Source organism: Trichoplusia ni, chromosome 6, assembly GCF_003590095.1.
Source record: "Trichoplusia ni isolate ovarian cell line Hi5 chromosome 6, tn1, whole genome shotgun sequence".
Taxonomy (NCBI): Eukaryota; Metazoa; Arthropoda; class Insecta; order Lepidoptera; family Noctuidae; genus Trichoplusia; species Trichoplusia ni.
The window spans coordinates 15,724,132-15,748,778 of record NC_039483.1 but is presented as its reverse complement, the minus strand read 5'-3'; the positions used below and the strand labels follow the sequence as shown (position 1 = coordinate 15,748,778).

General features: G+C 34.5%; 1 protein-coding gene across 2 annotated transcripts in view; it reads left to right on the top strand.

Moving 5' to 3' along the window:
* The window catches only part of LOC113495258, a 286,477-nt gene that overhangs the window by 119,129 nt on the left and 142,701 nt on the right, over positions 1-24,647 (top strand). For both annotated transcript variants that reach the window (XM_026873896.1, XM_026873895.1), the window contains one exon: positions 20,593-20,801. In XM_026873896.1, the coding sequence (XP_026729697.1) occupies positions 20,593-20,801 (209 nt within the window). The remainder of the gene's footprint in view (positions 1-20,592; positions 20,802-24,647) is intronic.

Here is a 24,647-nt window from a genome sequence, read left to right as displayed (position 1 = left end):
CATGTGTATTCAAAGCTATCCAAACAAGAATAAACAAAACAAATAATACCTCTATAGTCGCCGGACGCAGGCCCTCGGAATAACATAGAACCATTAAGAAAACGTTGCTCTTGCTTACTGCACCCATTAGGCGCATAAAACTATCGTTAATCCCGCCCTTGACCGAAACAAAACCAATTATGCTTTCAATAAATCTTCGAACGTGTCCACTGGTCAACCCACGTATTTAAGCTATACACTCAAATGATCCATCTCCCAAATTTGCACCTTAAACGGCTGATTATAAGATTCGTAATTTGTTGCCATGAAAAAGTAATAAATTTTGTTATTGTTCCAACATTTTGACTACAAAAATTATGTAGCGTAAACAGCGGGCGTCGGAATTTTGCCTTTAATGGATTCTTTGAGTTTTTGTAATACTCTCGCCCGCTTTTTTCTGATGGGGTCGGAGTCACTCAAAATTTCCTGATATTGAAGACACCTAATAAAATATTTATTTGAGTTAAGAGGGGGAATCTTTTTCACGAAAAGGAGATGATAACGGACTGCCTTTGATATAAAAAGTGATTGATCATATTTAAAATTAAAAGTAACTCGCTTTTTTGATTAAAATATCTTTACCAATATCAGTTGTTATAAATTACTTTTTTCGACTTTTTTGCCCTTCATAACAAGGTCCTATGTTCAGTAATATTTAGAAATGTTTTTTTCTAAGTACTATCAAAATAACGTGTGAGTCCAACACCCCAGTTGTCTGACCGAGTCATCGCCACAATTACTGTTATCGCAAAGATAATATGCATCTGTGTGAACGAATGGCAAAAACAGATCCTGAACTGTATTTGTTCCAAGATTAGGGGTCGGAACAAAAACAAAGACTTACTTATCTTCTCTCTCGAGTTGTCTGTCGACTAATGGAAATTGATTGTTATGGGGTTTGGGCGATTGGCTAGTTGTGTCAGTGGGACCGGCGAAATAACTCGACGATTTGATTGTACGATGTTTGGCTGTAAGGGTACATAAACGGTGAGCGTTGTGTTCTCATTTACTGTTATATGCCTTAGAGATATTGTTTGTTAAGTAGTTTAGCGGAGTTTACTTTTATTGATATCTGATATTTTCTTGCTTTTAAAATCATCTTTAAATGTATCTTTGAACTTCATATTTCACCTTCACTTTTGCTGTGTTAAGAGACTGATGAAACATTTCCTAAGTGCGAAGTGACGATTCCAAATATCTGTATTTGGAATTGAGGTTAAATCACTATGCGCCTCCAATGTGTCTCACTAAATCCAAAAAAAAATATTTCAAATACCACGTCACTTCAATACTATACTTCTAAAAGTCCCCCATCGATTTCGACGTGCCCCTCCTAATGCCATCCATCAAGCCAATAAGTCACACTAACTTACACCAGACAACATCAAACCATTATATTGGCCGACAATGAGTTCATTCGAAACTATCGACAGACCGTACAATCATCGCTCGTGTGACTGCGTCAAAGGCACTGACAGGTTGATATCCAATAAATTGGAGTGCTCCCGAATAGTTCCAAATGATTCCGATACATCGTGCAACGCTTTGATGTACGTACCGTTTCGCAACTGTCATTTTATTTGTTCCGCGCCCGAACTTCGTTTGTTTTGTAGTAGAAGTGTAGACACGGATATTGCATTTAAAATATTGGCTGCGGAAGTTTGTTGGGCGACGGTGACAAGTAGACGTGTTGGCTCTTTATGGAATGTAGGTACCTATGCTTTTTTGTTTCTTTTAAGATTTCATTTGATGAGTTACCATAATAAAATGTTCTGGAAACGATTGCCAAAAGCGCCGTGATACCATTTTCAATTTTCTCTATAGTTTGCGCGGCATTCTGAGTAATCCGAATAGGTATATCAAAATGCAAATAAGAAAAAAGACGTTTTTCAATTGAATCAATAAAACCATATTTTGAAAATATTCTAACATTTTTTATACCTTTTTTTAGTACCTATTGCTATGCAAAAATAAGTCGCAAATATGAAAATTTACAATACGCTGTTGAAAACAGTCTTTACTCAAAATTGAAAACACATGATTGGTTGTTCAGTCTACTCGCATGTCCAAGTATTTGAGGTTAGGACCAATGAACAAACGTTTTGACAAAGGAATTAATTCACCCGGTAGTATAGACCTGGCCTTATTTCGGACCTTAGTTTGGCCTCGGCCTGAGACTTAGGACCTGGCCAAATTGAATTTACGGACGCCATTTGTAATTAAGATTTGGGATTAAGGGAAATATTAGAACGCGATCGTTCATTAAATATGAAGCGGGTTTCGTTTGAGTGGATCTATTACGTTGTGCCCTGTGATATTATTGTATTCATTTCGTTTAGTAGTTGGATGTTATTTAGGTAATTATAACACAATTACGTAGTCAGTTATTGTGTGTATTGGAAAAGATCTGAGTAGGTATATATACCTACAGGTGTCTATTTTTTTATGAAAACTGATGGAGGTTGTCAAGAATAAGTGTTTTCGAAAACTGAAGATTTTTCATATTTTTAATACAAACAGCTCGAAAGTAAGGACTTTATCCCTGTGTTGTAGGTTTCACAAACATTCAATTCACTTGCACAAATATCAAAAGACACAGAACATCTCTGCGATCTCATTAATTCAAACATTGCAACCATAGGAGTCTTGAAAAGTCATAATATTGTACCTGCATCTACTAAGCAATTATCTAAGAAATTAAAAAACAATATTTAAAAATCGTCACAAAATCCTGAAAGAAAATATAAATGTTTCCATTCTCAAGCCCCATATGCCTGTAGCAGTCGCACTTAACGTGTCACCGTTTAAAACCCGATACATTGTAGTTCAATATAAAGCATTAAACGTATGTCTCGTGGCCTCCCGACGGCCCGGCCGACGCAGGTGCCGCTAACTATCGCTTCTCAAGCCACTAACACTCACAATTTATCGTTAATGTGGGAAACTTTGTTGTGTAACGAACGATTGACGCAGTGCATTAAAGTTTCGTGTTGTTCGATAGTATTGAAGAGGTGTGTTGGAGATAGTAGGATAAAAATGTATTGAATGCTGAATAATATTGAATAAAAATTGCATTTTAAATTTATTCAAATCTCATAAATACCTATTTTTTTATCATGAACGTGGTCTAGTCATTGGATACATGAACTGGGCTACTTTTGTAAGACGACTAAAAAAATCACCGTGTATTTTTGCCTTGAAATTCATTTGCCTCTCTCCAGTTAATTTATGAGAAATTTCACGAACTAATCATCACTTCTGTTTCAATTCAATCCCTAATAATAGCATGCCCATGGCGCCACCGTCAACACCTAAGAGTGGATCTATACGAGCGCCAATGAGCGACTCCCACACAAACTAATATCATTACGACACAAACGTAGCTTCAGCTAATTGCATCAAATTGTCATGATCTCCATAATCCTTTTAAATAGGTATACATGCATAGTAATGATATACGCAGATTACACAAAGCTAGTATTTAAGCTCATTAAATTGAATGTTCAAACTGAAATAATTTGTAGTGATTTAGTGACATAATTTGTTGATTTTCAATAAAGTTTTTCAATTAATTCGGATGGAATGAAATTAATTTAATTGGTTATTATAAATTGGATTATGCCCATGATAACAACCAGAATGCATTTCTTTCATACATTTATAATGTTATTGGTTTTTCATAACTGCCTACAATCAGATTAGTATCAAGGTTTCCCTCAATTTGGATCTATGTATGTGAATTCCATAAAATATTGTTACCGTTATAAAATTATTTTTATTATGTTTTTATCTGCTCTATCTAGTACGTATACAATTCTAGAATTTTTTTTTACAGCCTGATATTGAAACTGCTACTAAGTATACATACATACTTATAGTTTGAAAATATATTTTACGAATTCAGTCTTCAATTCGGTTAATAGTATTACCGGAATTGGTCGAGTGAGTACGCACCGGTTTCAAGGTGTCGCTAGCTCTGAGGTTCCGGGTTCGATCCCCGGTCGGGTCAATGTAAAAATTCACCTTTCTACATTGTCTCGGGTTTGGGTGTTTGTGGTACCTTCGTTGTATCTGAATTCCATAACACAAGTGCTTTAGCAACTTACTTTGGGTTCAGAACAATGAATGTGATGTTGTGCGCATTTATTTATTTATATTTATTGTTGGATTGAACAACAGCATCTATAAATTACTTCAACTGGAAAGTATACGAGAAGTTTAGATTATTGAGTAGGTAGTAGGATGAATGAATTGTCGACCTACTAAGACTGCTGTTAATATATTAAAAAAAACTGTATCCACGCTACAACGCTCCTAGCCACACAACATTTCAAGTTCCACACCCTTTCCTCTTCAGCCCTCAACAAAACCACGGGAGCCCCTCGCTGGCTAATTAGTATTTCTAAAGCCAGTTGTCCCAGTTATCGTCACAAAACTAAATGAACTAGATGCTTAGCTTCAAAAACAATGGTCTGACATTACGTAGAAAATAGGTTAGTATGGCGTGCTCGTAAATTATAGTGGAATTGAAGTGGTCTGGAGAGTCACGACTCGTTTGTGGACATGATTTATGTATTTTGGCAAAACTAGGATAGATTGTGAGTTAGGTGCTTTACGTGGGATTGAATCAGGTGTTTATCTTGTTGAAGTTAGGTCGGGATGTGTTTTCGAGTAACTAGGTATTAAAGTTTAAAGCGGTGTCCCACCAGTTCCATAAATCGTTGGAGATGTGATTTATGTGACGCAAAAGATCAAATGTTTTTCGTACCGTTATATTATCGTTGTCACTGCTGTTTTCGCTGACTAGTTTTGAAAGGAATTTGGTCATTATATAACTGCAAAACAGTATTCAAAATCATGCTTAAGATTTTTCACGAAATCAATCAAATTTAACTAAAGGCGCCATTTTTAGAATTTAAGATTAATATTTCCACAAGCGCTTCGAGAATCCTTTATGGGCGGAACGCTCAGTCACTTTCGACATCGTACATCGCCATTATCAAAGCGCCAACAATATTACATTAAATTCTATCTACAGTAAACAATATAAAACTCGATCGACAAGAATTCAATAAACGCTTACCCGAAACTATGCCAAACTAAACTTTCATACCAATAAAATCGACACCACTCGATCAACTTGCTCACAAAATATATTAGCGGTGTTTATATAAAAAGGCTGTGGTGTTATCGGCACGAAGCAGCCGTTTGAGGCAGGGTCAGCCGTATAAATATGGATTAACCAGAGGAAATATGAGAGAACATTGCTGGAATAAACCCTTGTTAGCCCTGCAGTACACTGTGGGTAATATGCCGCGACTCACTCGTGTTAAGCTTATTTCTTTTGCTGTAAGAAAGGTTGACTGTGATATTTATATTAGATTCGATTCCTGTGTTTGTTTGGTTTCCGAATAGTTCTATGTTATTTCATCATTACATTTCGTAAAGTTATAGTGGTTTGTAAAGTAATTCTTAATTCAACAACTTCTGAAACTAGTTTTAGAACAATATTTGAGATTAATTTTGTTGCATTTGTAAATCAAAACATTGTTCTGGGACCAGTACGGCTAAAGAACTTGTATAGAGACGTCATTTTTATACGTATGATTATTGAAAGGAAAACTAACGACAGTATGGGTGTGCAAAATATTATTCCGTGCAATGACTAAATGCAAGAGAGGGTATCAGGTTGAATCAGAAAGTGTCTGCTATCAATTTTCTTCCCGAAATTTTGGGTGTCGTTAAAGGTAGTCACCGCCTAAACAAAAAGGGAGATTTTTGTACTATTGTTAAAGATAATGTTTTATTCGCACTACATCAGTTTATTTCATTTCAAGTGTCCAAACACAAACGATTGCTCAGTACCTTCACTTTGTTTGGAGACTCAAATATAGGAACTAAGAACTAAGTGCGGAGTTTGAAGCAAGAGGATTTCTCACTTCGGCTATACGATAAACGAGACAAGGAAATATTTGGTTTACTCCGAATCTCACTCGCAATTTGTACAAATGTCACTAACAAGGAGTTACTCGGAAAGTTGAATTCGTTGAATTTTACTAAGAAGTCGTGAAGGTGTGGGGTTAAGAAAATACAGTTATGTTAAGCTGTTAAGAGCCCAGACGTTTTTGGTATAAACATTTTAATTTTGCCCTAATGTGCTGGGAATTTCTTGACATAGTTTTACTGAAAGGACTAATTATGGTGTGTTGATATTAATGTATTAACGTTATTAAGAAGTTAATTAATCGAATAATTGAGATATGAACAAGACGATTGTCTTAGATATTATTTCTAGCTGTAAGTAAAACCTGAGTTCTAATCAAATATATATTTATATTCTCACAATACATACTGTCGAGTAAAACACTCCAAATATAACAAACTTAGTGTCTCCATACAAACGTTTCCTTATTAAACGCTTTACTGTCACCTAATAAAAGTATCCCAATAAACAAAACACACTCAAGTTCAAATTCTCGCCGAAAGGAAACCAAATAGCGTAACAGTCCCCGACCGACGCTAACGTGTATAAATAAGAGCCCCCAAATTCCCCAATTTATTTTGCGTCACCAAACCCCGGGCTGAGTAAAATATTCCAGTTGATGTCCGCTAGAGCGAGGTCGCCACTACAAACCGGATTAGCTTTTATACAGTTCTACTGGAATTCTTCAGAGATTTTTGGTGTCAAGCGGAAAAGAATCTCACCTTCTTTTAGTCTGGAACTGAGTTTTGGAGGACAGCATATTTAGTCGAAACGTTCTGTGATAGAATTTTATGAAAGTTTCTGTATAGGGATCCTATTATCGAGGTCATAATAAAGTAGGATTATGTTAGGAACTGTTGGGGATCACAGTAGTATACCTCATTTTTCGCATGGATCTCTGTAATTGAAAAGAGAAAAGCACTTCGTTGGTTTCAACCAGTATAAGGGTAACAGTCTATTTGACTTCTCCAGGGAGAAGCGGGTTAGCAGATTTAGGACTTAATCAAGAATAGGGCTAGTTTCGATGGTGGTGTTTAGTAAATGGCTGCGTAAAATTTTAGAATAGCGTTAATAATTGACTGTCTCATTCAATGAATCTTCTTCAATGGAGGAACATCCACCAATATTAAGTTTTGCTACTATCTTTTAATTCGATCTCAAGTTTTTTTGACTGTATTTAGAAATCTGATTTGAAATTAAACTGAAACCGTAACTAATTCGCTCGACATTCGAAGGACAGGTTGACCTTTGATTTTCTTGGAAATCTTATAGCTCCTAAAATCGGATAGAAAATAAACAAGGTTTATCTGTTATCCAGTATCGTAGAGAAATATTTACTTTGGTGAGACAAATATTGTTGAACTAGTTTTTCAAATCGAAAATAAACCAAAAACTAAAGTATTACTTAAATAACTATTACTTGACCATAATCAATTGTCACTTTCTTAGGTCAAACCCATTAATTTCCAAAGATACAGCAAAGTTAATTAGAATTTTATCTACATTGTTATCAAGTTAGGCCCAACATACTGCGGACCTAAACTAGGATTCAATTTGCATTTTAAAAACCAAACTAGAGAACGATGACAGCGTGAGTCCACGTCGAAAACCGACAAGCGTAACTTGAACCCCAAAAAACCTATCGAAAACTTCAAACAGTTCAGCAGAACAGGAGTGAAAGGAGGTGGGGTGGGCCAGCTTATAGTGGGTGTATTTTAGGCGCTTTTTACGGACGTTTATCTAGATGGATCCAGGATAGAGGTCAGAGACATGTGTGAAAATAATGTTTGGAATGGATTTCATATCGAGGTAGGCAGGAGATATGAGTATTTATATGATCGAATTTGTAGAAACTATTTCGGTTTCTTATACCTATACGCTTACGCTCATATTTAACAAATATAAAATGTAATATAAATAATAAAAATAAAAGTACAAAATGCATCTAATTCAATGGACTTTAAGTTATAGAAGATACAAATCAATCGAAGGTTTTGAAAGTCTTGGAAACCAATTTATTCAGAGACCTCCAAAAAATCGCGGAATGACTGAAATTTGAAACATGGGAATCGTAAATAGTAAGGATTTCATATCTAGGAGAAAAGTGGATGAAGCATCAAGCAATTCCAGGAGGAGCAATGATGGGCATGTGTATCAGGCTAACTATGCCTATGCATATCAGAATTATCAGAAAATTTGATATTAAAACAGTTGCTGGAATTTAGACCTGCAACTATGTGCATAATAATTCAATCTTTGAAACCCTAGTTCACATAAATACTTAGACCTTTGTTTAGTCCTAGCTACCGCATTAGGTTAAGTAACCTGTAATGGTAGATTAGTGTGATAAATAAATAAAATGTTAGAAATTGTAAATAACACATTATGTCACTCTCTTTGTGTGACAACCTCCGCTTGAGTTAAATTCTTAAGATTTTAGCCAAAACAACAGACAAACAAAATACACGGCCGGTCTACTTTTTTGTATCGTTTAAAAGTAACTGACACACTGTAAGGCATAGGGTTTCGAACTTCTTTCGAATTTAAAAAAAATATAATATCTCAGATGCTTACCGATTCGGTAATAATTAATATTCTAAAATAACTAATACCCTTCACTTACTATCCCGTTACCAAATATACTAAAAAATAGATTGGAATCTACGTTATTGAAATTGTCCATCGTAGTTCCGGATCAAAACAAACATAATCCCGGACGCTGGTTCTACATCAGACAACCTGTCAGATCGCGAATAACGGGTCAATCCTTGTTAATTCACATCCGTAGTATGAAACCAAGTATCCATTTTTTCTATTGCAAGTTGGATACGTCGACGAGTGTGGAAAATGTAAAGTTTGAGGTTCGCAAATGAAGAGTCGGTAGGATAGATTTCTTTATTGCAAAGTAATCTATACTAATATATAAAGCTGAAGAGTTTGTTTGTTTTTATTTGTTTGTTTGAACGCGCTAATCTCAGAAACTACTGGTTCAAATTGAAAAAATCTTTTTGTGTTCAATAGATCATTCATCGAGGAAGGTGGCTATAAACCATCACGCTTCGACTAATAGGAGCGAAGATACAATGAAAAATGTGGAAAAAACAGGGTAGATATAAATCATAACTTGTAGCTTCTAACCACGCGAACGAAGTCGGGGGCAACAGCTAGTAGAGGATATACTGTTTCGGAAGAAGTTCGATATATGAAGATTATGGTCAGCAGACGCTTGTTTTTTAAATTCTTTTCTCATTGATAAGTAATAGTCTTCCACAATTCCTTTCGTTAATCTCTGCTCAAGTGCTGTCAAGTGATTCAAGTCATTGATCATGAAAATAATTTATCAATTTAACATTATGGCAACAGTTCTACTACAGCAAACCCCGTGGTGACATGAGGAAATGATACAAGTCAGGATCATAGAAAAAGATCGATATACAGAACCCTCTGTATTTCGGAATTCGAATTGGTCGCCTTCATTTCATATTCAGAATACATCACATAGACAAAATAAAACCATGTATGAAATTGACAGGTTTCATTTTTTCATAACGACGTTTCGTGTTACCTCTTTGTTTTCCAATTTAGCCGTTAGATTTTGTTCGATATTTTTTAAATTGACGTTTGGTAGGCTTCAGTGAGTGTTATTCAGTTTTCAATTGTATAGACGCATGTAAAAACCGTTAGCATATTTAAAATTAAAGTTAGATAAATTGTTAAAACAATTGCTGGTAAAGTCCCCTGAATAGAAAAAGTACATACATAAACGTGTCCCCCTTATCAGGGATAAAATAGTGCAAAAGTGTAAAACATACCGGTCAAATGTTACTCTGACCCCGTTTTCGTAGAATTTGGGGAAAACACACAAAAAATTGACACCCTTCAAATTAATGGCCGTACTAAGTGCTGCTTAGCCTCGCGGTTCATTATCATTCTTAAATTTGCTTGTGAAAATTTCAGATTTTTACGCTTTGTAGGACAAAGTCTGATGCTAGACGGAAGAACAGACGACGGAACCTTAACGTTTTCTTATCCGTCTTTACCCCTTGAATATAGAACCCTAACAACTATATAAAAATCTAATAAAAAGTTAATTATAAAACTTGACTAATTGGTTTTCCTTATTTCGTCACGAACATCTAAAATGGTTTTCACCAAATTACCAAAAAACAATTTCTCGAATCAATATTCTTACACTATTCATCTTAGCAATTCAATTCGAGTCTGGGTCCAATCCGGGTAACATTGTTTTCCGGCATTCACGTGATTGGCTTAATTAAGCCCGTTCCAGTTGATTTCCTGTGGCTTGTCCAACATTCAACCTTTAAGGGCTTGGGAAGTCTCGACACTCAAGCAAGCCATAAAATTAAAGGAAATAAATAGAGACTTAGTTTTGGTAGCTGTTGTGGTTTTAATTGTTTATGTGGGGACAAGATATTGTGATACACTTAGTTACATAACATAGTAATAATTCTTTTGCTGGATTTTAGGATTCCAACTAGTGAAAGCGAAACATGCTGCTGTCCCTTCTGGTCTGTCCGTTTATCTGTCCGTCCATCCCATATTTATGTCATAAAACCGTGATAGCTAGACAATAGTGGATTAGTTGTAAGCACAACTACACCTTTTCCACAAAAATTTTGAGCATTGGTAACCACTAATGCTCAAAATTTTTGTCACCCGACCGATTTGTGTACCTTTGGCCTATTTGAAAAAAGTCAGTCTCGCGAGTCCAACTTCCTTTTCAATTGCTCTATAAAAATGCGAAATTAAAAAAATCTAATCATATTTTTAAAGATTTTTGATTGCACCTTTAGTAACACAACATAAATATCTGTTTATTTAACTTGTTCAGTCAGTTTCCCAAAATACAGCTTTCAATGGGCATGAAAAGTCGCACTATCGCAAATATAAATTATTTTACTTCATTTTCAATTAAATCTGACTTCAATACGAATATCAGGAATAGCATTACCTCATGCCTTTACAACCTCGGTCTTAATAAACTTTGACCAGCTTTCTACCTGACTTCTTAAGCTGCCTCATTAAATACTCACAACACCTTTTACTGCCGAAATGAACGTTATATCAAAGAGAAATACAGTACATTTTTCATTATTCTAACTGAGTTTGTAGAGCAGGATTTTGTTCTTGTATTTTGCATGAAGTTATTTATGATTCGATATTTATTTGGTATTTTCGCATCCTTGCACCGATTCCAGCTACTCAAATGTTTTAAACTGATCTCATATGAATGCAAAACTTAATTAGTAAAAATATAAAATGAGGCTGTTTAACTCTGATTTTGAAACTCTCAAGTATTGCTCAAGACCATTTAAATTTTTCTACTTTTCAAAAATAATCACGACACATATCACCATCGTCATCGTCTCAACTATGTTGGGAAAGGCTTTTAGTCAGTAACACATTATCAGTTACTAGCTTGTTGCCCGCGACTTCGTCCACGTGGTTAAAATTTTCCCCGTATTTTCCACATTTTCCATTGTATCTTCGCTCGTATTAGTCGCAGCGTGATGTTATATAGCCTTTAGCCTTCCTTGATAAGTGGTCTATTCATCACAAAAAGATTTTTTCAATTCGACCCAGTAGTTCCTGAGATTAGCGCGTTCAAACAAACAAACAAACTCTTCAGCTTTATATATTAGTATAGATTAATGATAATGTTTTACTTTGTCTACAATATCTTTACAGGTTAATGATGTTTTCTAAAAAATAAAATTTTAAATGAGTATGAAGAAAATAACGTAACAAAAAACTATAATAATTTCTCGCAAATCCTTTGTCTATTATGACACGATTTACGGGAAACCTGACTTTGTGGAAGTAATTCTGCAGTTTAAAAGATTTTAAATGCTAAAGAGTTACGTCGAGATTAAAAATAGTTTTTTCCAAGTCACTTTGTTTTAAGATTAAAATTGTTCAGTTTTGTCGACAGTTCAGTGAAACTCTTCCACAGTTATGACTCGTTTCTATGCAAAATACTTTTATATAAATAGTTGTGGAGACCTTTGACTAACTAACCTGACGTAGTTTATGGTTATCTATACTAATATATAAAGCTGAAGAGTTTGTTTGTTTGTTTGAACGCGCTAATCTCAGGAACTACTGGTCCAAATTGAAAAATTATTTTTGTGTTGAGTAGACCATCCATCGAGGAAGGCTTTAGGCTATAAACCATCACGCTGCGACTAATAGGAGCGAAGATACAATGGAAAATGTGAAAAACCAGGGCAGGTATAAATCATAACTTATATCTTCTACCCACGGGGACGAAGTCGAGGGCAACAGCTAGTTGTGTATAAAGCCGACCAAATGCGAGTCGGATCCACTTACTAAAGGATCCGTACAAAAGAAGTGTACAGTTAATCTACTTACTTTATTTATCAGTACTTCAAGAAGTTGCTTCGTAACAAATTTGCTATTCTTAGGTCATGGGAAAATAGATCTGAGTATTTAAAATGCGACCAAGGAGTCTTGATAGACAGACGGACGAGAATGTTATCTCATACATGTAGATAGATTATTATTGACGTTTTAAATATGAGACGCATTTGAGGAACTGGCAGAAGAGGTATTATCATAGACAAGAATTCCTTTAAAAAAATATAGACATAAAAAAAACAAAGTCCAACAATAAAAACTCCTTTATATTAAAACCAAAGACAAAATCAAGTTACCGTTAAAAGTAATTAAAATAACGGCACCTTTTTACACCCAGTGGGCTACAATTAACTGACATGGGAGTTATATAGTCTTATTGTCACATAAACTTGAGCAGAAATGGTAATTAAAGTCACTCCGTTAGGAACGAACTTAAAGACATTTCCCTTCAGTTTCAAATTATATTAATTTGTAGGAAGCCGTAGTGGAATGACGCTCTTTGAGAGAGTACTTTATTCATGCATGAGAGTACCGGCACAGGAAAGTTGTTGAGTAACTGATGTTTTTTATGTGTGATAGTGTAACAGAATAACTATATTCCTACTTTATACTTATGGACTGGCCCATAATAAAATTAGGGATGATTAGGCGATTTAAAAAGATATTTTTTAACCATGTTGATGATTAGGTACTCGGCTCTTCAGATCAAATCGATTATTATTTCTACAATTGCTTAGACAGAGAGGAAAGATGATAATTTTAACGCTTTATTTTCGTAGAAAAAATGTTTTCTTTTCATTGATAAATGTTCATCATCATCATCAACCCATATTCGTCCACGACTGGACATAAGCTTCCCCTATTGCACGCCATCGAGATCTATGTTTGGCTGCTCGCATCTAGCTCCTGCCAGCCATCTTGCGCGGATCATCACTCCACCGTGCTTGAGGACGTTTAAGGGGTGTTTAAACGATTAAAAAAAATTACTTAACTATACTGATGAATACTCGAGTCTTAATCTGTGATCATAATTTTAAGGCATAACTTTGTTTTCTATGCGAAATATCGCCTTTGAAACGATAAATAAATGACTTTAATATACTAGAACAATAGAAGTACACTAGTGTAGTTAATATGGGACTTTTAATGCAATCGTCACATAATCGAGCGGCGAGATATTGCATTACATTACTGACCTTAATTAAAATCACGGAAAACTTATAAGGAATCGTGCAGTTTTCAATCTCGTATGTACTAGTTAGTGTTACTGGCATTCTTACTTCTTTGGTAATTTCAATATATTATCTTTAGTGACGTATTTATATTATAGAAGGATACCAATTTTCGCAACAACACCGTGGTGCAGAGTTTTGAAGCTAAAACATCTTAGGGTTACATTTAAGTAATTAAAGGATAACAGCTAAAGTAAAAAACGACATTCAGATGACTGTTCAACATTGTTGTATTTAAAAAAAGTTGATTATTACTTAATTTCTTATAGTTTTTCTTTTATGGGTAATTTTTTTTCCCACAATGAAAAAAATATTATATGTATCTTACATTTTGACTAACTCATTTGAGTATTACTTAACTACTTTACCGTATTTAATATAGTGAAACAAGAAGTACTTAGTAAACAATATTTTTGATTTCGAAAACCATTGAACGCTGAATATATACAAGCAAGCAAAACACGCGGTTTTTACGGGCAATGTATCTCGGTTTCCGTTAAAACAATCGCGACCGCAGCGCGGCGCGGTCACACTGATATTTTTGGTAAATACGCTTTCACTAAAATCAGATTAATATGGTTGCAAACAAATAAATATTATCGAAAATAAATAATAGTAAAACTGTTTTATTTTGTTCGTAAGTATCAATATTGCTCATAAAATTGAATCTTCAAGTTGAATACTGCCTTACAAGTGCATGTGGTTAATAAAAAAAACACGCTTTGTTGCACACACACTCCATTTATGTGAATACTTATTAACTAAGGTCTTTTTATGCAAACACATAATATTAAAGTAATAAACGAGTGATATATTATTTAAGCTTATTTGATTTGTTGCTATTTTATTACCTAATCTAACATAACCTAATGATTGGTTATCAGAGCCTTGAATGGTCTTCTGTATAAAAAGACTTTTCTTACCACTAAACACACTGCAGATATTTATGTGACAAAATAAAGTGTCGCCATTTAAGATAATTATTCAATATCTACTATATTACATACCACGTTGATATTTATTTCTTTTTGCGGCTATCAGCGATTTATGAATAAATACAGTGAATGTAATTTCCGCGGATGATTGCTCAATTGTGATAAAATTGTGTCATTAAATATGCAGATACCATTATCAGCGTTTTGGTACATTTTATCAATATTCTCTCAATGTTACTCGGTTGAATCTGATGTGATTTCTGTACCATTCATACAGTTATGTTTTTTCTTTTTATAACGAAGACTAGCTTTTCGCCCGCGGCTTCGCCCACGTCGAGGTCGGTTATATCGCGTTTCCAAGAGAACTTTTCAAAAATCCGGGATAAAAGCTATGCTATGTTCTTTCTCAAGGTCAACTCTATCTCTGTACCAAATTTCATTAAAATCAGTTCAGTGGTTTAGACGTGAAAGCGTAACAGACAGACAGACAGAGTTACTTTCGCTTTTATAATATTATTATGGAGTTATTGATTACGCATTGACTATTGACAGTGGTACTCGGTATTTGAGGTGTATTGCAATTGATGATGTCCATTTGTTAACGTTTCTGTTTAGTTTATATTATGTTTAGAACGTTAGAAAACTAAGATGCCGTGTCTTTGTTCACGTTGTTTTTTAGTTTAGTTATATTTAGCATATTTTTTGATGAAACAATAAGCAGTAAAAAATACATCCCGTATAGTCTTTGTTTTAATATAATTTTAAGGCTGTAAAACTTTATTATATGTCTCTTGATACTTGACATTTGAACCTGACACACTAAGTGTCACAGGCGTCTTAAACCTGAAAATGTCAGAGACAAAAGTAAAGTCTCATATTATCTGTGACATTTCAAAGATTTAAAACTGTTCGATTGTCGTTTGAGTGTTAAGCGATAAGTAATTTAATTAGACTGTTTAATTGAATACTTAAAACGCCCCACGCTAGTATTTTACTAGCGTGGGGCGTTTTAAGGATTCCGATAATATTCGTGAAAATAAAATACAGACATAAAATACTCATCATTTTTCTTTCGACATCCAAAATAATCTTCATTCAATAATTTGACTTCAATTATGACTGCAAGGTCCAGAGTTTGAATCCAGCACAAACTATTGCAGTACTTTGAGTATAAGCATATTTAACTTAGTTCCCTGCTAACGAGAAAAGTTGGTTATGCATCACTAATTTTAAAGCTTTTTAAAAAAGTGTTTGTAACTTACGTAAAAGCATTCATAAAATTTGCGGAAGCATTTTTATTTTGTGTACTTTTAAAAATAAAATATGTTTGAAGAACTAAAGTTTTGAATAAATTAAATATTATAAAACCGGCAGAGCAGGCTTGAGCCAGTACGGAGAAATAAATGAACATCGATGTCTGAATATAAAAAGGCATGTTATATTTGTATTGTGTACTACAAATACTAGGGGTTACGTAGATGGTATAAATGCTCTTAGGAAGTTGGTATTTAATGACATAAGAAGTAGATTTCTTGTATCAATTTTGAAATTAAAAAGCAGTGCAATTTCAAATCAGACTCGAGATACTCAGGCAAAGATTCCCAACAGAAAGGCTTAAGAAATCTAATCGGTTTGGCTAGAAATCATTTTACTTACCCACCAAATAAACCTTCCCCATACGAGAAGAGGCATCTGCTTAGCAATGGGGTGTATATAGGCTGTTTTTATAATTATATTATAATCGAGGGTTAACCTAGACCTTTATATTTAGTTATTACAATTCTTTATTGCGTATCATAATGTATACAGGTTGTTAAAGCGCTAACAAAAGTACATAATTACAAAATTTTAATTGTCTAGCTATCACAGATCGAATGATACAGCCTAGTGACACAGGGACAGACAACAGTCCCTTAAAGGAACCTCTGTCATGTCTAACAACCGTAATTTAACCTTAACAAAAAAAAATTGAATCCATTCCCGAAAAAAAAAAACAATTGTATTCTATAAATGGCCATGGCACTTGACATAAGGCTCGTATCGATACGTACTTTAATCCGAAATCACTTTGCAAAGGTCACATTTACCTTGAGCTGGCGGACAAATTGCGAGCGAACCGGAGGCAAGTGTGCTATGCGTAACAGCAGAAGTCAAACGTCCATTATCTAAATAGCCAGTTCGACCCGAAACGAAACCAATTATGTATAATATAAATATCTAGGGAGCATATAGGATGGGATTTTTAGGGCACCATACCCGAAGGGTATAATGGAACCAAATTGGACTCCGTTGGCTGTCTATCCTTCCGTCTGTCACAAGGAGGTCATGTACCTGTACAGCCAGAGGGCTGAAATTTTGCCCCGCTATCAATAAATAATCCACACGAAGGAATATTGTCCTTGTGTCACGAGATATTCCACAAACATTTAAGTCACAAAACACCCAGACTCAAAAAAAAACTCAAACGAACGTCGATCAAACAAATGCTACGCGGGGATCCAACCCGCGACACTTCGCGTAGAGTAGGTTTGGCCTGATGACCTTATACCATTCGGCTATCGAGTATCCTGACATTTAAGGTGTAAATGATATTTGCCTTATTTATTTGTTTTGATTTTCAATATAAAAATCTGATCCAGCTAGCTAGGTAGTTACGCCACGCAGACAACCTTTCAAAGAAAGAGGTTGTCAAAAAAAGATGAAATGAAAACAATCCTCATTTCTTCAATAAAAAACAAATACTGTTCTATTTGTTGCCCAGCCATTTATATTTCGTACTTCAATTATTTGTTTCATAGCGCTATTCGAAAAACATTCATAAATCAAGTACTTTAAGAGCCCTTATTGCTAAGCCTACTTTATTTGAAGTCAAGTTGACTGTATCAAATTCTGTTAATTCGATAGAGAGTACTTGAAGTATAATTACTCGGATTATTTGATAAGTAACCCGAAGTCAATCGGGTGGAAATCATTACGACTTGGGCAGGTGAGACGAGGGGAAAAGCTATTTATTTCAGTTTGAGAAGTAGGCTTATCTTCATGGCTTTTTAATTTAAAGAGTGGACAGACTTGGGCGTAAGATAAGTGCTTTTGTTAAATTAAAACAATGTTTCAAGTAAATACAATCGCAAAACAAAAGAAAAACATTTTGTAAAAGAAACTGAAAGTTTATATTTGGATTAGAGAAAGCTACTTCTATCTGCTATTTATGTCAATCTTCTAAGAAATAAGCGAGTGATAGACGGACATATAGAATTTCATAAGTGTATTTTTTTGTCTGATTGATTTATTTTAGATTAATTTATTAGTCACAGTGAACATTTCAATGTCTAGCTATAACGGTTCATGACAACTTTGTAACTGTGTAGTTTTTTAACCTTTTTTGGAACCCCAATGATATTTAATGAAAGACATCGTAACTGACTTCGTTTTCTTAGAAAATTTTACAGCCATTCTATTTGCCATGAGTCTCAAAAGTTTCCAGAATACGGTACCGTTAGTACTTCGTAACGAATTATATCTTGTTGTCTCAGCTATTAATATTGCCAATTGATCCGATCATCTCATGTTTGGTTATTATGGATTCTAGCCGTTTATTATTAAACGCGTTTGTGTAGCTCTGGTGGTATATAGCCTATTAGTGAATAAGTATTGCTGCAGATGACTTAATTTTGTCAGCAATAGGTTTGTCCAATCTAGTGAAATTAGACCCACGACACTAATTATTCCGTACTGAAGGGTACACACCCAAGATGTAGTTACTGTCTAGTATGAATTGCCTAGTTGCCTACAAATATTTGTGAGTTCAAAATATAAATGTTTACTGGCTTAAAGACATGTTTCGAATATTACAAAGGTAAAAAATCAAGCAAAGGTAATTTTTCACGTAGGCTGTTGCGAAAAATATCTCGAGGAAGCCAATATTTTTGCGTTAGTTTGCGGCGTCCAAGACTGATTTTTTGCCAAACTTCCCCCGACAGAAAGTTGCGTGTTTTGATGAATTGCACCCCGACACGCGCATACGATCACTCATACCTTCTGTCAAATGTTTCTTTTTATATTCCCATGATGTTGTTTCTATATTGGTTTTTCTTCAGCATAAATTATAGCAGCCAACTCCCTTGTGAAGAATATGTCTCGTTTCTCCCTTATACCGGCAAAAAGCACATGAAATTAGCTGCAATACTATCGATTATTCTCAACAAAATTATGCTAACGTAAAATGGATATAAAGTTCTGGTTACTCCACTAAATAGATTCCGTCTAGACAAGAATCATGTATAATGCATTTGTCAATAAACTTTACATTTTCCACTTTCCAATACGTAATTCATCAGTCTGATACAACCAGGACTGTGGAGTGAGCTAAGGGCATACCTTTGGATAGTAAGTGGGTTTAATAATAAATAAATCGGGCGCCTGTCGTCTAATTGCATTAGGACGCAGGCGTCGCTTGATGTAATGTAATTGTTTGCGGTCAAAGCAAGCTAGTGGCGTACGGAGAATCGGGTGTGGTGTCATTGTTAGGGAAGAGAACAATTTGAGAAGTGGAATCAAAGATTAAGTAAGACATGGATAGAACAAAAAATGTTAGCATGAACTACACGACTACCAGTAGAATTAAAAATTTAAAAAATATCGATTATTTTTTCAGTCTTTAGCTTTATTTTCCCTCGATTAACGAATCATTTTGCCATGTCAATAGATGTTGCATCATTTCATAAATATTTTGGGTTTTGTTAATATTCAGCAAAATATTAAAAGCCTCTCTTATTAACTAAAATAAATTGTGACGTCCGGCTTCAACGATGACAACAGTTTGCCAGTACAAGTAATAACTTCAAAATATATCAAAATTCTTCCATAGAACATATTCTAGAAGCTTCCACACCGCTACTCGCTTGAACTAAAGCCACACTTATCCAATACATCCAGCATGATGGCGACCAGGGAAAAGAAAATAGGACACTCGAACAAATGTTTCTGTACATTACTTCGCTAAATTGATTTACCGTTGGCGTATCAGTTGCTAGATTGGGTCCGAGTACCAACATATTGAATCAAACATTATTTACAACGATATAAGGGAGAGTGTTCTTTTTTCTGTTAATGTGTAAATGGAATCAGATCGCTATCTGTTGTTGCGAGCGTGTACCTATTTTGATCATTTCGTTTAAATAAAAATCAATTCTATTCAATTCGATTCTTTTATCAACCGTTAAAGCATGTGATTTCTGACAACCGATAAAATTAAAGTGGGTGTTGTTTGGTCTACCTCAACTTTAAAGTTAATCTTCATCATAGATCATTAAATTTAGCATTAAATTTTAATTTAATATGAAGGATAATTATGATCACATTCAAAGAAATCGTTAAAAAGATCACAGGTTTAACTTTCCACGAATAAATAAGTGAACATGTAGGTAATTAAATTGAAGGCTATTTTAAGAAATATAAATTTTGTTTTGATTAATTTTGTCTTCACGAATGTCTTGTTAAAAACTGGTAAAGCGTAACTCCACGATGCTGAAGATTTCTTCAAAATAGCCTAAAAAAATATGTTTTGATTTTTTTACGACTAGAAGGCCCCATTTCATTATTAAAAGACAAAAAGTGATAATCAATTGACAATACTATATCAGTGTAGCTGTAATAATATTGATATGTCTTTCACATTTGCACAAAACCCTCCTAACTCAAAATTGATACAGCCCAGCTAAAATCATAATTATATTAACAATTTATTATTTCCTAATGACTGCACGGATAGCCCAATGGTTGGCCAAATCCACTAAAAGCTTCGTGCCGCGGGTTTGATCCCCGCATAGTACAAGAAACTATGTGCTCCACTAATACTTTCCTGAGTCTGGGTGTCTTTGTGCATGTGACATGAAAGTTTGTGGAATATCCCGCGACACAAGGATTAAATTCCTTAATGTGACAGTTATTTTAATTAAATTGTAATAGAATACCTATATACTAACCTAGAACCTCCTTGTTCCAGATACGATAGCACTTCGGGATGTCCAGCTGATAGCCCCGTCAGCCGTGAAGCTCGGTGACACAGTGCTACTCGGGTGCAAATGGACCCTCGAGGGTAACGAGACATTGTACAGTGTGAAGTGGTATAGGGGGAGGCAGGAGTTCTTCAGTTACTTGCCCAAAGAGTATCCTTTCACCAGAATCTTCGCTCAGCCCGGGATTGATGTTGATGTGAGTTATTCTTTAAATATTTTCGTTTTTCTGGCCTTGTTATGATGTGTTTATGAACAATGGAAAGAGATACCTAAATTATACAACAGTGTACTTATTGGGACTACCCGAACGACCTTGGACCCAACCGATTTCTGAAATAAATCTTATAATCTTGATAAATACGCTTGAGTAAACTGTTTTTTACGGTCATTTAATAATTCTTACGAAAATTACAACACGGAAAATTACAAGTATGGGTTTATAATCAGTCAGAGTCGCGCACAATATGCGTAAATGATGCTCTGGCTTAGGTTATAAAACGGGCCCAACTTGTTTTAGATTAACGAAAGTCCGACATATCCGAACGCGTGCCATCGGCGTGGGCTAAAGGTATTATTGGTCCACCCTAGAAAAAAAGGTGTTTTGATTATAATAAGAAAACAGTTTGAGCTCTACATGTCAAAGTATATTTCAAATTTAATCTTGATTTTAATTTTGGTCAGTGTTCTCTGCATAAGTTCTATTCTTTACACACTGGCTCTGTCATATATTAAACCTAACGTCTCTTGCACAAAATTTCCAATCAACATGCCTCGGTTTACCAAATGGTATACAAAGTTACCGGCGCCTCTGGCACCTATCATCATAAAAACTGCAAGTTTCCGCCAACAAACTGCCGATACGCCGCTTTAATCCCTAAACCAGCAAAAACACTTAACTCATTTAAGTTTACCAACATCCTAACCATAATTCGATGGGCGTTGCGTTATCTGCGACCGACGAACTTTTAAACAGTTAAGCCTCAACTTCAACCAGTTATGCAATGGCGGTCGGGTATAATAATTTTTCGAATCGTGTTATTTCGCTGACTTCTAGTTATTTTAATGAATCACTCTAGAAGTCAGATTTTATGGGAATACTGAAAAATGATGAAAACTGGGAATTCATGGAAACGAACTTTTGTCTTCATTGTCATCGTTACTTGTGTTTGTGTATTATGTAAGCTTAACTCGATATAAAAAGAAAAGACCTGTATTCACAGAGTATTTTCTGTTCATCTGTTTCTATTATTATTATACAAGTTTTATCAAAGTTAAAGAAAATACTGTGAGGTTATATATTTTGATACTTCAGTACTAATGCGTCAATTCCTGAAACATTCAATTTAACTTGTTATACAGTGCAAGAAAATGCATATTATTGCAGTACAATCAATCAATCATCTTTATTTGTGAACATCGGTAATAGAATACATCACAGGTCTTAAAAGTAAATTTTATATGAACTCTATGTTCTACCACTGAAAATGGTGTACAAATAATAATATTTCTGAATTTACAGAGTTAAAAAATAAATTAATTATCAGAAATGGATTAAATTACAAATTAAAATACATTGCGGGTATATGTCGTCATTTTATCATAAAAGATAAGTCATAAACGGTAATGCACTGCAACTTCCACGATATTCTCACACCGTCTATATCAAGCTACAGCTCGTCTTTTTCCGTTGTAAAAATAGGTTACCGAATGTGTATCCACAACATTTTCGTAATTGCCAAAAAAAGCAATGTTAAGATAAGGTTAAATGCGTACAATACTCGTATATTGTTTAATAAAAAAACGAATTCTTAAACAAAGTAATTAAATTCCTCAGCTTTTGGGGTGAACCAAGGTTAGATTACATCATTAAGAAAATGTTTCAGCTATGTAAAAAAATATTTCTTAATAAAGAAACCATATCGGTCGTTATACAAAATAACATGGAGATTTTTTAAGGAAAATTTGCAAATGAAAATATATTGAACAATAAAGGAAAATCTTGAATGTAATTATTAATCTTAAGGCCTATATTTTATACTATATTTTGAAACTTAATTGCGATATCCATTTAAACATTAGAAGCAAACTTGTGATAAGACAATATTTTCAAAGAAAAGGATATAAGAATTTACTTTACGAGTAGTTTAAAACAAAAAACAGAAAAATACAAAATATTTGAAATTTAATTAAAATCTATGACTTTACAAGCCTCTCTTTCGAAAATTTGTGTGGAATGATTTGGTTGCTAAATTTTTGAAGTAATTCATTATTATGTAGGTATCAGACGCAGGTATCCGCTCGCAAACAAACTAACATATGAATATTATGTACCAAAGAAATCCTAGCTTATTATTCTCAATCCACAAAAGATTATCTACGTAATACGCTGTTGTTTTTCACTCCCACGCGAATTTATTATGCAATCTTCGTCCGTTTATGTTGAGCCAGTAGACGACTCTCTCCTACCTTTTAAAGGAAAGTTAGTAAGATATACAGTGAACTACAAGGCTATAGCAATAAGAGCATTCAAAATTGAACCTTATCACGTCAAGATAAGGATTTTCTAGTCGTCAAAGTGGTTCGGTTAGTGTTTGGTTGAGTGTACACACCCCTGGAGAGTTGCGAAGGCACTGACGCGATGTATTAGATCACGAGCTTCTGAAAAACATATTTGCTGGACACAAATTGAGGTTTTAAAAATACCTTCAAAATTGATGTTATTTACATGCTTATCCACATATTTTTTTTGGATTCCTTACCCAAAGGGATCCTGATAGCTGAAGCTCTCCTATAGTCCTTATTTGAGAAACCTTCAAAACCATGTCATGTAAAAGGTAAATGAACCTCGATAACTCAATAATCAGAATCATTGCTGTTTTACTATTATTTACCTACATTTTGTGACTAAAGTAGCCGTAATAATGAGTCATTTTCATAACCTATAACTTACAATCGATGGAAATACGCAGACAGAGTACAGTTTCCTAGTTAAATTCCGTACAATTAGTTCAACAGGCAGAAATTCCTCTCATGACCACTACACTGTTCTTACTAGCTCGCCGTAGTATTCGTAGCGACTACGTAGTCTACGTACTCCAACAGATTTTCGTAGCAGCTTCCTCCGCTACGTGTGTAGCACACAGATTCTTATAAAACCATGTAGAGCGTAGATTGTTTCACGAACTTGCCAAGAATGTTAATTAAATACTTTGTACATAATTTAGCGGCTCATTGCTTTAGTGATGGTAAGCGATTGCGAGTCTTAAGGTCTTAAGTCTAACTCTTAGTTAAGGGAAATAAATTGGCTTTTTCTTAACAACTATATAGCGTAGAGTTTGCTTTTAGAAAATAGTTGGTTTAATTATTATTTATCTAACTATAAAGAGAGGGTAAAGTGTTTGCTATTTATAGAGCATGAGAACCGACCACATGTTGGCATGAGAAATTAACATTGCATTGTAAAGTTAAAAGCCAATAGTTAATTCAGTTTCCTGCGTTAATTTGTTTCCCGCTCAGTTTTATTTTTAAATACAAATTTAATTTTATAAAATTTAAAATTAATCTGTAAATAAATAAATTTAAAATGAATTTAAAGCAATTGGAGTAAATGGGCTTTGAATAAATTATATACATAATAAAGATTTTCAGAAAAGACCCCATTTCAGCTTATTTTTTTACGTAGCTTACTATTATATAGTATTACACTTATAACTGTTTGCAAATTAAATTCCCTACTCCGTATGCTTTAAGATTACGTACCATAACGGTTGATACCGCGAAGCGACACTAGCTATAAACAAAAGACAGTCAAACTTCACGTAAAGACCCGGTCCGATTCAGGTCTTAGACAGAATATATCGTAGCCAATAGGTGGCCTGATAGTTCTGTATTCATGCCAATAGGTTCTGCCTGTCTTTGGTTGCCTCTCACGTAAATTGGCGTTGTGGTCCTATCGGTCGTATTCGCTAGGGGCAACCGTACTGCGGTTTGCGTGTCTTAGATATATGCCGGGGTTTACTTGATGGGCCGTTTGTATAGGCCT